This window comes from Curcuma longa, chromosome 9 (assembly GCF_044706935.1).
Source record: "Curcuma longa cultivar G26 ecotype Majalengka, Jawa Barat chromosome 9, ITB_CL_G26_1.1, whole genome shotgun sequence".
NCBI classification, from domain to species: Eukaryota; Viridiplantae; Streptophyta; class Magnoliopsida; order Zingiberales; family Zingiberaceae; genus Curcuma; species Curcuma longa.
Genome location: NC_133869.1, coordinates 6,120,001 through 6,133,269, shown reverse-complemented (window position 1 = coordinate 6,133,269; position 13,269 = coordinate 6,120,001). Strand labels below are relative to the sequence as shown.

The following is a 13,269-nucleotide window of genomic DNA, read 5'->3' as shown; positions in this document are numbered from 1 at the left end:
TTCTTCCTCATAGCTTCTCCATTAACTCATTATTTGCTGCTCTTTACAAGTTGCCTAACCTGAGGTCTCTCTTTAACATCACTAGGCCTATGGGGTCCCCTGCCTGGCAAGATTTATCGGTTATCTTCTCTTGAAATTCTCAACATGAGCACAAATTATTTGTATGGATCAATTCCTACGCAAGTTTCAAGATTGATAAATCTCCAAACGTTGATACTTGATCATAACATGTTCAGTGGACGTATTCCATATTTGTTGGGGAGAGCTTCCACTAATGACCGTGTTTAGATTGAATAACAACTCTCTCAGTGGGTCTCTGCCTGATTCATTTAGCAGATTAAAGTCACTCAGAGTGCTTGTTTTGTCATCCAATATCTTGTCTGGAGAGTTGCCAGATCTCAGCAATTTGACATTCCTTCAAGTTCTTGATTTGGAGAATAACTACTTTGGACCACGATTTCCAAGCTTGGGCAGGAAGCTTATAACACTTGTGTTGAGAAAGAACAAATTTTCAAGGTGGCTTGCCTGCTGAAGTAAATAGTTACTATTTTCTGGAAAAATTGGACATATCTTCCAATAGGTTTACTGGGCCTTTCATGCCGGCATTGTTGTCTATCCCTTCACTTCACCTTCTTAGTATTGCTGGGAACAGGTTTACTGGAATGCTTCTGCCAAGTATGCCATGTACTGATGAGCTTGAATATGTGGATTTGTCATCAAATCTTCTGACTGGGAACCTGCCTACATGCCTGATTTCAAACTCAAAGAATGTGGTTCGGTATGCGGCAAATTGTCTGGGACCGAGGATCAGAGCCAGCATCCATTCTCATTCTGCCAGACCGAAGCATTGGCTGTGGGAATAGTACCTCACAAAAGGATGAATACATCAGGTGGCAAAAGAGCTTTTCTTGTTGTGGTCATTGGAGGCATTGTTGCAAGCATTTCTCTGGTGATGATGGTTTTCTTTGCAATTAGAAGAGCTAAGATCAAGCAGGCAGCCAAAAAAGGCCCAAGGAGTAAATCAGAGCTTGCTTCAGTGGGGTATTCTACCCAGTTTTTCGCTGATGCAAGTAATAATAACTTTCTCTGTCTCTAGCACAATATAAACAAGCATATAATATTATGATGTGTATATATCTATTAGTTAATGCCAAATGAAAACTAATCAATATAATTACTATGCCTCTGGTGCTTCTCTTCCTGTCGAGATATTATGATGCCAGAACATTACAATTGGCGATGAGGAATTCAGTTAACTCGTTGGCGCTCACAGATCAATTGTTCAAAAATGCTTGCATGTATTTATCTTCATGGCCATCATAGCTCTTCTATTTATTATGGTTAATGACTCTGTGTTTTCTCTTTATTTGATAGGTCATATGTTGCAAACACTTAACATTCCACCATACAGACCTTTTTCATTGAAGGAGCTTGAAGATGCTACAAAGAATTTTGACACATCAAGTTTCATTAAAGAAGGCCCTTATGGTCAGGTGTGCATTTTCACTTGTCATCCAGTTCAAGCATATTCCTACAGTTTCAGCTATATCTTGTAGAACGTACTTGTCTTTCTCTTTGCTTTGCATTTCTTAACTATGCATCTAACATGAATGTTTTGGATAGTTTGGTAAAGTATTTTAACTGTTCTTGATGTTATGGAATCATATAAGATAATTTCACATAATGTTCCTTTTAAAACAAAGCTTCATCAATTTTAATTATATCGAAATCATTTGCACTGCATCATGTACATGGTATGGTGGTCCAGATTTCAGGCAGCTAATTCAACCCATGATTTTTCTTTTTGAAAAAAAAAACATAATTTTTTTTTGGCTAGCTTTGCTGATCCTGAAACATTCAGATTTACAGAATTCACTCGTAAAACCAAGAGAAAAAAAAAATTCCATGATACTTTTCAAGTTGTTTGCAGCTGGTCTGAGCATTACTTTTATGATACCAGATGTACAGAGGAAAACTTAAAGAAGGTACCTTGGTGGCAATAAGATGCTTGAAGCTGAAAAAAGCTCAAAATCCCCAGATCTTTGACCGTCACATTGAACTGATCTCAAAGCTTAGACATCAACATCTAGTCAGTGCCCTTGGTCATGGGTTTGAGTATTATCCCAATGAATCCTCTGTCAGCAGATTGTTTCTTGTTTTTGAGTTCGTCTCAAGTAGAACATTAAGAAGTAACGTTTCAGGTGAAGGTTTAGCAAAGTTATTGTTATTAGATTCTTAATTTTCTAGAATTTTGATTGTTTCTGTTTGTGTTCTTTGGAAATCTACAGAGGGAGTAGATAGTGAAAAGCTCACATGGATGCAGAGGATATCCGCTGTCATTGGTGTTGTGAAAGGCATTCAATTTCTACATGGAGGTATGATGCCTGGTCTGTTTGGAAATAATCTTAAAATCACAAATATCCTTTTGGATCAGCACCTCGTTGCGAAAATTGGCAGCTACAATCTACCAACACTAGCAGAGGATATGAAATGCGAGGTATTATCTAACCCCTTCCAGCCTTCTTCTCATGTTCATTGGTTCTTTCGTTCCTCGACATCGGTTCTGATTGGAACTATATGTTTGTGAACAGCTGATAAGAAATTCTTCATGTGGTTTACAAGAAACCAACGAAAGGTAAGTACTTATAACACTCCTCAAACCATTCAGATAAAATGCTTCTCTCCCTAGTAACAGTAGTAGATGATATGTATCATTTCTATTAGCAAAGTGCAAACCCATTACCAGTGCTATTTTGATCTGTAAGATATGAAATTTAGACTTCATGATCCAATCCCCGATAGTCTTTTATTCTAGTTTTCATGACGAATGTGACCTTTGTAAATCAGACTAGTGTTCTTATACCATTGCGGAACTCAAAATAAGAGATGAATTTTTTTACTCTTTACAGATCCAAGCACTTGGATAAGGTTGACATCTATGATCTTGGTGTCATCTTACTTGAGATTATAACTGGAAGACCAATCAAATGTGTCAGAGAGGCAGGCAAAATGCAGAATCAGGTAAAGGTTTACCGAAATATCTTAGTAGTCTTCAATGGCGGAGCCAGCCCGGGTGATTTACCCGGGCTGATCTCTGACGGTGGGCTATGCCGACGAGCTTTGAGTTATTTTACCCGGGCTGGCTCTTCTTTTTTCTTTAAAAAAAAAAAAAATTCTTATGTAAATTTAAACTGTTTCGCCGTGGAGCACCCAGGCTATAACCCGGGTAAAGTAAAACGTGGCTCCGCCCTTAGTAGTCTTCGTGCCGTCTTACTACTGAAACCTGAAATTACTTGCATGCAAAAACCAGTCAGCAAATTAGGCTGACAGGAATGCCATCTTGAACTCCTACTGTTTGCAGCTACAAGAATGCACGACGCCAGAAATGGCGAGGAGGAGCTTTGTGGATCCTGTAGTGAGCAACTCGTGCAGCGACGAATTTTTGACGACTGTAATGGGGATTTGCTCGAGATGCCTCTCCAAGGATCCAACTCAGAGACCTTCGATCGAGGATGTGCTGTGGAACTTGCAATTTGCTGTCCAAGTCCAAGAATCATGGAAGGGAGGCTCTCACAGCAGTGGGGAATCACCATCTCCACCATCCCTGATTCCCTCACCACTTGAATTCAATTGCTGACTCCTTTGTCAAGTGCTAAATTATGGCACCTATTCAGTCACTTGCTACTGCTACATTGCTACTGCATTACTCATTCTGTTTGTTGTTGATAGTGCTAAATTATACATTTATCATAAGGTGTTAAAGCCATTCAGAAAATCAGTGTTAAAGCCATTGTCACAAAATTCTCCCACAGAAGTTTATATAATCAGAATTATTCGAATGGTTAACCCTCACACTACAAAATGTTCTATTTGACCTCCATATTTAAAGTATTTAATTGTTTTTTTTTTCATTTTTAACCTAACGATCTTTTATTGTTGCAATAAACAGTTTACTTTGCTATTCTCTTTAGTAAATGGTAGAATTCGTCACTCTAACGGTCTTACATGGTCGGCTCCATAATTATTTGTGAGGAGGTAAATCGAGAAGTTACAGTTAATCATGACAGGGAGGGCATTGCTTTGACTTCATCGAAATTCAATCTTTGTCTACTTCAATAAATCTGTTCCGTCGTAACCAACTCAACTATGCTCCGGGGGCTACTTTATTCTCGAACTATTTATGATATTGAGTCATCAATTTACTTGGTGTCTTGGTGAGGGCATTGCTTTGACTTCGTCGAGATTCAATTCTTGCCCACTTCAATAAATCTATTCCGTCGTAACCAACTCAATTATGTTCCGGGGGCTATTTACTATTCTCAAACTATTTATAATATTGAGTCATCAATTTACTTGGTGTCTTGGTGATGGATCTGTTAGGTCAAACCATCCACCTTTTGAATAGTCGGATATCTGAATTAATAAAAATAAATAGATAAATAAACAACTTAATTTCCTCAGCAAAATAGCTTGATTATTTGGGGAGAGATTGATAATATGAGATGCGTGCTTATTGTATCCAATTTTCATATTTAAAAAACTTCATATTGTATCCAATATATATTTTAATTTTTTAAAGAAAATATCTTATTTTACTAATAATTATCGTAGTATAGTTAAACTATCAATTCAAAAAATTTAATATGTTTTAGAATGTTAAATATTTTATTTCTAAATTAAAAATTTTATTGTAATTTAGGGATTATATATTTTTTTACAGTTATCTGCCCCACGCAGGTCGTTGACCCTTAGTCAAATAAATGACGTCGGTTGTTCAATTGCTGACCTGACTGCCGTGCCACGTCACGCGGAGCAACAAAGAAACGTGCAACATTAAACTACTGTAATATGGTTTTCGTGGATGGGATGAGAAATTGATCTGGGAACCACTCATTTTTTAAAAATAAATTTAAGCCATTTTTATTTCGTTTTCCTTTGATTAATAAATAATTTAAGCCTATTTTTTATTTTTTAAAATATTTTTATTTACTATTGTTATAACAACTTTACTCGAAATTATTATGATATGCTTAAAAATAGATTATAATGTGAATGAAGCCTATTATTATATGCTTAAAATTGCTATTGAGTGATAAAAATAAAAATATATAAAATGAAAACAACTAGAAGTCCCTATTAAATTAAATTGCACATAGATGACAGCATTTTATTCCTATTCGCCTTAGTTTCATGAAATTAAAATATGTTATCTCTATGGTCTTATACGATCATCTTCACGATCATTTATGAAAAGATAAATTGAGAAGTTGTAATTGATTACGATGGAAAGAGGATATTGTCTCCGTTTAAATTTGATCTTTGTCTATTTCAATAATTTTATTCTGTTATAACCAATTCAATTATACTATGAGACGCTAATTTGATGATATATTATGAGGTGCAATGCGATGGAAATTCCACGAGTCTTCTTCTCCCTTTCACCATCACTTCTCAAAACCTCCAATTTCATGTTCTTAGGCTTGAATTCCACCTATATAGCTCAAACCATGGCGCAGCCATGAGCAGTTCAAATCCGACTTCCAGTTCGCCATTGCCACAAAATTCATTGTAGCTAGCCATGGCTTCTGCCTTCGTGAAAGCTTCCTTTTTCTTCCTCATTTCCCTGTTTCTTCTTGCAGTAGCAGTAGCTGCAGAAGAAGAAGACTGCCATGGCCTGGGCGAGCTTAAAGACCACGAAGCCATTTGCGCTTACCTCAAAGCTCACGCCTCCACCTGCGCCCCTGAAGGCTTCATTGACTACATCCAACTCTTCTACTGCTCCTTCGGCGACCGCCCCCTCCTCGGCTACGCCCTCCTCTTGCTCTGCCTCCTTCTCCTCTTCTACCTCCTCGGCGACACCGCCTCCGTCTACTTCTGCTCCTCCCTCGAGGGCCTCTCCGCCGCGCTTCACCTCACGCCCACCATCGCCGGCGTCACTCTCCTCTCCCTCGGGAACGGCGCTCCCGACGTATTCTCCAGCCTCGTCTCCTTCTCCTCCTCCTCTGGCGTGGCCGACGTCGGCCTCAGCAGCGTCCTCGGCGGCGCCTTCTTCGTCTCCACCGTCGTCGTCGCCGCCATCGCCCTCGTCATCGATGGCGGCAGCGCCGCCATCGACCGCGCCAGCTTCCTCCGCGACCTTTGCTTCTTTCTCTTCATCCTCGCCGCTCTCTCCCTAGTACTGGTCACCGGGAGAACCGGCATTTGGGGCGCCATCGCGTTCTTCTCCCTCTACTTTGTCTACGTCCTTCTCGTATGGGCCATGCATCACTACAAAAATAGAAACAGCGATCTTCTAATCCCAATTCTCGATGGCTTGGCCGATGAAGAAGACCCAGAAACCAAACTAGCCTCCGAAGAACCTCGTCGACAGAAGGCTCATTTGAATTCTCCTGTTTCACACTACTTCTTCTGGTTCATCTACCTGCTAAAGATGCCACTCTACTTGCCGAGAAGATTAACAATTCCCGACGTGAGCAAGGAGAGATGGTCCAAGCCATTCACAGTTGCTTCAGTGAGCTTGTCACCTCTGTTCCTGGCGACCCTTTGGCTCTCCGAAACAGGAGAAGTAAGCACAGCGGAGAAGTTAACACTCTACTTCTTTGGGAGCTTAATCGGTCTTGTTCTTGGTGCCATTACCATGGTAACCACCGAGAGCTCTTCCCCTCCGAAATCCCTCTTGTTCCCTTGGCTTGCAGGTGGATTCTTGATGAGCGTGATATGGTCCTACCTTATAGCAGCGGAATTGGTCTCCTTACTTGTCTCCATTGGCGAGATAGCTCACATAAGCCCCTTGGTTTTGGCCTTCACCGTCTTGGCTTGGGGCAACTCACTGGGGGACCTCATTGCGAATCTCGCAATGGCAATCCATGGAGGAGGTAACGGGGTTCAGATTGCCATCTCTGGGTGCTACGCAGGGCCAATCTTTAACACACTTGTGGGATTGGGTTTGTCACTTGTGCTGGCTTCTGTGGCTTCTTATCCTACCCCATTTGTGGTGCCTCAGGACACCGCTATATTTGAGACATTAGGGTTCTTAATCGGGGGCTTGCTTTGGGCTCTCATCATCCTGCCAAGGAGAGGGATGAAGCCGGACAGGGTGTTGGGGGTCGGACTGTTGGCCATCTACTTGACATTTCTGTGCTTGAGGCTTCTTGAGAGCCTTGATCTGGTGAATTGAAGTTGGAACTCTACTAAACAAGTTTAATCCTGCAGTAGATCTCGTCGTGAATATTACTGGAAGTTTAGCAGTTAACTCTGGCCAATATGCAAACTGTAAATGTTCAGAAATGTGATCTGTATCAAATTACTACCTGAATTCCAATCAGTTTACTACTTTGGGAATTCAGTTCACAAGCTTTTAGCTTGATAGAAACATTGTAGAAAGGTTATTGCTCAAATGCATTGTAAGTTGATGTTTCAGAATGTGTCAAGAGTGGCTGATGCCTCTCGAGCAATACAGACAAAAAGGATAAGATATTGCGTGATTGTTCATTGTGTTTCTCCATGTTCATGGTGTGATGGTCCAGGCCCACTTCAGTTTTGCACCTTTATTAAATTGAACTTTTTTCTCTTTTATCATGAATAACTTCAGAATAAACCAATAAAACCATGAACAAGTAGGCCAACTTGTGAAGTTCTACATGTTCTAGTTATCGTTTTGAACAAGGTAAACTAGGAAGCTTTGGAAGCTCTTCAGACAAATAGACAGGTTGGTCAATCATTAATTGGCCGTGAGGTAGTACCTAACCTTCTATCCATCTGGTGGAGGCAGTTCTTGGTGTATCAGAGTCTCATTCACTCTACCTGTCACATCCTCATCAGCCATGCATCTCCATGCAAGATTCTCCATTGTTTTCATTGAATTTTCTCTCGTGGTTTAGAATGAAGGATTAACTCTTTATTTTGTGGGCTAATATGTGAATAAATCACACATATGATTGCCATTAAGAATTAAATCCCATTAAGTGATCTAACACATTGTGTATTAAAGAGGAGGAAGTTATCGGTTATTGGATTATATGTGTAGAATACTAATAACCCAATTCAAAATATAACATGAGCTGATTATAAGATGAAAAATATCTCATTGGTACAGGCCTTTTGGGTAATGCCCAAAAATAAAACCACGAGGACGTGATCAAAGTGGACATCTAGTTGTCGAGATATATATGAATTCCATTCTAACATCCTCTTCTTCTTCTCCTTTCCCCATTGAGACGAGACTCCGATTATCACCCTCGATGCATCATTCGGTTTAATTAGATGCATTGAATTGTTTTCGTAAAAATGCATGGATCCAAAACCAGTATCCATGGCTCATGTTTTGCCCTGGAAAAAATGGGGAATTTATGTGCACTAGTTGTGCCTGGCCCGTGCAGTGACAAACTGAGTGAGTGCGACTGTTACATAGACACCTCATGGCACTGAATTACAGGCATCTTTGGACCTTATGGGAGAAATTCTTCATGAAAATGAGGATTCATGAAGAGTTTTAGATTTTGTTTGACTATTACAAAGAGTGTTTGTAAAACTGATAAAATCACTAGTTGATGAGGAAAAGGAAAGGAGTCATACGATCCTTGGAGATAAAACTTCACCAGTAATGCCTCAACCACAAGGCTCCATGCGTTGACAAGTGTGCTCTGTGCCATTCCATTCGAGAGATTCAATGATGAGCTTGGAATGAATTGACGTCGTATCTGCTTTTGTCCATTGATAATGAAGAGAAAGACAGATTTGTGGCATCACTTTAGGTGCTCATTTTGGATAAGCTATTGAAATTTGGTAAGGAACCAGCCGCCCTTTTCACCCCAATCTGATAATTCGACTGTGTGTTTACTTGGTAGTTAGAAAGTGAGGCTCAAATTGAATTTCTGGTTTGGATCAAGAGACCTCTTCCTTTCAGTGTGCAGGAGTTTCCAAGAACTAGACAAAATTTGTTCACTTATTTGGGTTGCACTTTTGGATTGGTTAGGCCCATAAAATTTGCCTGTGCTGCAGTGATACTTTGTGTTGATTTCTAAGTTGAAGCTGGACAGTGCTGTTGAGAAAACTATTCATATTTGTATTTATATTGACTGTTTACCTGTTTATAACACTATTTTGGCTTGGCACATTGCATTTGTCTATATATTTTGTCTCACGGTAGATTTAGTGTTTGTTTGCTAGCATCTTGATGACAAAAAAAGGGTATTATGGGTGTCTAATTTTGCTAAGTCTCTTTCGTCAAGATTAATTGTCGCTAAACCTTGATCATTTGACTTGATTATGCCACTCATAGAGATGATAATCCATATTGATGCAGGTGTCGTGACACCTTCCGAGATAAAAGTCAAGAGTCATGTGGAGGTCAAGATCTAGGCCGATATGGCAAACCAGGTCAACACGGACCCAATCCCACCATAATAGAATATCTGAAACTTCGGGTTTAGGCCGTACTTGGGGCACACCATGAGCTCAATCCGGGCTCAGTCTAGGGTTTGATTTGGGCTCTCGAAGCCATCCCGACCATCTCGGGCGCCTTGTCTCGGTCAGCCTAGTCTCGACCATCTCTGGAGTCTTGTCTCAACTAACCTCGCCTCAACCCTCTTAGTCGTCTCATAGTCGGTCTCGTCTTTGTCATCTCAGGAGTCTCCTCTCGGCCAGCTTTGTTTCGACTCTCTTAGTCGTCTCGTCTCGACCAACCTCGTCTTGACCATCTCATGAGTCTTGTCTCGGCCAGCCTCATCTCCCTCCCAGTCATCTCGTCTCGGTCGCCCTCGTCTCGGCCTGTCTCGTCTCGGCCCTCTCAGTCATCTCGTCTCAATCAGTCTCGTCTCGATCATCTCAGACATCTCATCTCGACCACTCCACCTCATGTTGGGTTCCACCCTCACATCTTGGGTGAACCGCTATTTTACATAGCCTGCCAAAGGAGGATGTAAATATTCTCATAGACATGCAACAATTTGAGGATGTACAAGCGGTTATAAAGTTGTCAAACTCGGTCCCCTCAGATACCCCTCTTTCTGCACGTAAGGCTAGAAGGAATACAAGGTTGTCAGACCTGCTCCCCTCGGATACCCCTCTTGCAACACACAAGGCCAAAAGGAAGCGATTGTCAGATTTGGTCTCCTTTGTAGGTTGCTATCATCACATCCGGCAAGGGGAGAGGAGAAGCAAGCTATAAAAGATTTAACTCATCGCCATATTCAAGATTCGATTCCAAAAACTCTATTAGCACTGTTTTCTTTCCTGTCTACATTTCATCACCTTCTTGGGAACCCTAATTTGAGTGTCAGAGTGACTTGTCGGGATTCTTCGGAACCAATCTAGTCTAACCTCTTCTCTGAAGTATATTTCAGGTTCAGATCATCTCCCGCACCCTAAAAAATGATAATCCCAAGTAGTCGCATGGACTCAATCCCTAGGGGTGACCGGCCCGATCTCATCTCCCGCACCCTAGCTCATCCAAGAGATTACCTACGTTGAATTATTCATTAATTAATGGATTGATCATTCACGATATTTGACCAGAACATATATATATATATATATATATATATATATATATATATATATATATATATATATATATATATATATAGGAATGATATCCTGCGCGATGAGTTTACGCGACTCCGTGCGCGACAACCGACGTGGCGAGGAGTTTCACTGTTCATCCTCCACCGTGGCCGAAACGAAATCCCAAAATAAAATCCCGCCTCTCCCAAAATCGCGCGGCTGATTCTCAATTCGAGCTTCCGTTGTGGTTGAAAAGGAAGCAGAGAAGGATGCGACTGCAGTAGAGGTGAAGAATGAGAAGGGTGGTCCGGTTGTGGAGAAGGCCTTGTCCTTCAGGGAGGAGAGCAACTTCTTGTCGGATCTCAAGGAATCCGAGAGGAAGGCGCTGGTGGAGCTCAGAGCCGCCGTCGAGGAGGCCATCCTCAAGAACAAGCTATTTAGAGACGAGTCAGAGCCGTCGGAGGGGAAGGAGAAGGTCCATGGAGAAGGGGGAAAACTGGAACTTGACAAATCTGCTGAGGCGAAGCACACCGACGAAGAAAAACCCGACCTCTCTACCCAAAATCCTCAGAATATTCTTCAAGTCAACAATGCTACTCTTCAGCCATTTCAAGAGAGGCTCTTCTTTTGTTGTTCAGTTGTCTGAACCCTTGCCCTGAGCTTATCTTTCATGTACTCTTTGATTGCAATACTATTTAAAATAATTTTTTGTCATGAGAATCTTTTGTAGGAATCCTGTTTCGACTTAAAATTATATTTCTGCCTTCTTTGAGGAGGTGTTTGTTGTCATTATTTGCTGCAGCTTGTGCCCTCGAATTCAGGCTATATTAAGAGCATGAATATGAAGCATGATATTGAGAGCATCCCTAATTGCAAATCATGAACTTCATAAGATCTCAATTAGGAAACCGGCTGATGGCACAATGCATTCTGAGGTTACGTACGCATTATAGAGTGCAAGAGGAGCAAATTAGATTTTTGGATCATGTGCATTCGAGGTCTTTAAGTCCATCAGCCGATTTTGGACAAAACCGGCTGATGGTTTATTTGATAATAAAAAATTTAAAATTTTATATCTATATGAGTGAGGGAGTCCAAGGAACTCATTGGTGTCTTTGAACACCAAGTATCATCTATGTAGAATTAAAAATAAAATTTCCACCCCAATCCACATGTCGAGCACGAGCGAAAAAAATTCCTGCTTCCAACACGATGTATCGCAATGCATTCTGAGTTGATGTACACATTATAGAGTGCAAGAGGAGCAAAAAAGGTGTTCGGATCATGTGCAATAGAGGTCTTTAAGTCCATCAGCCGGTTTTGGACAAAACCGGCTGATGACTTATTTATTAATAAAAAATTTAAAATTTTATATCTATATGAGTGAGGGAGTCCAAGGAACTCACTGGTGTCTTTAGAACACAAGTATCATCTATGTAGAATTAAAAATAAAATATCCACACCAATCCACATGCCGAGCACGAGCGAAAAAAATTCCTGCTTCTAACACGATGTATCTCAATGCATTCTGAGTTGATGTACACATTATAAAGTGCAAGAGGAGCAAAAAAGGTGTTCGGATCATGTACATTCGAGGTCTTTAAGTCCATCAGCCGGTTTTGGACAAAACCGGCTGATGGCTTATTTGATAATAAAAAATTTAAAATTTTATATCTATATAAGTGAGGGAGTCCAAGGAACTCATTGGTGTCTTTGAACACCAAGTATCATCTATGTAGAATTAAAAATAAAATTTTCACCCCAATCCACATGACGAGCACGAGCGGAAAAAATTCCTGCTTCCAACACGATGTATCGCAATGCATTCTGAGTTGATGTACACATTATAGAGTGCAAGAGGAGCAAAAAAGGTGTTCGGATCATGTGCATTCGAGGTCTTTAAGTCCATCAGCCGGTTTTGGACAAAACCGGCTGATGGCTTATTTGATAATAAAAAATTTAAAATTGCTAAAGACATTCTTATTCCTTAGCACTTCATAGGGTCGTAATCCAGCTGAGCCAAGTCTTCTGACCAATTTCAAACTTATTTCTGTGTGTTACTGAGCTCGTTCAAATTTTTTTTATTAAAAGTCTTATTGAGTTAAACTTGTAATCGACTTAAAATTTATTTAAGACAATTATCTAATAAATAAATGAGCTTTTACTGAAGAGTATTGAATTTGTTCATGAACATCTTTTTTTACAGCCCTAGCACTTCATTTTATTGAAAATCCAATATATTGCTCATTCATTAGAGAGCCGACGAACATGCCGATTCATAACTTTATATAATAGTGCCGGGAAAGGGTCTAAGAAGCAACCAAATCAATGGTAGTCGGTCACGAGCTTCTTCAGTGAGGTCAGTCCTTGATCTAGTTCTTTTCGATTTTGTTGAAAAAGTGGTAAGTTTAAATTGTCAAAAACAGGAATCGTAGTCAGATGAAAGAGAGGAGCGACTGGGGGAAATGAGCCGAACCTACTGAAACTACTGATGAGCGGCTTCGTTGAGCAAAGCTACTTCTTTGCAATCAGAGCGCGCAACCGGCAGAGAACTTCAAAGATCACGGCACCCGGGGATTAGCCAGATGCCACCCTTGTCAGATCCTGAGGAAGATTGGTCATGCCTCCGAAGTATGCCGGAGAAGCGGCCTACGAACCTGGATAGTACTCAGCTCCGTCTGTGATGCGCCTACTATGCTATGCCTCGGATGGGAGTCTAGGTCGTCGAGGAAGGTGCCCGCCTTCTTCCCTAATAATCTGAAGTGA

General features: G+C 40.7%; 1 protein-coding gene and 1 pseudogene across 1 annotated transcript; both read left to right on the top strand.

Moving 5' to 3' along the window:
* Positions 1-8: 8 nt before the first annotated feature.
* On the top strand, positions 9-5,572 carry LOC141834766 (putative inactive leucine-rich repeat receptor-like protein kinase At3g03770; annotated as a pseudogene).
* Positions 5,573-5,578: 6 nt separating this feature from the next.
* Positions 5,579-7,478, top strand: LOC141834765 (cation/calcium exchanger 1-like). The gene has a single exon (XM_074722122.1). The coding sequence runs from the start codon at positions 5,579-5,581 to the stop codon at positions 7,175-7,177; it is 1,599 nt and encodes a 532-aa protein (XP_074578223.1). The 3' UTR covers positions 7,178-7,478.
* The last annotated feature ends 5,791 nt before the right edge of the window (positions 7,479-13,269 follow it).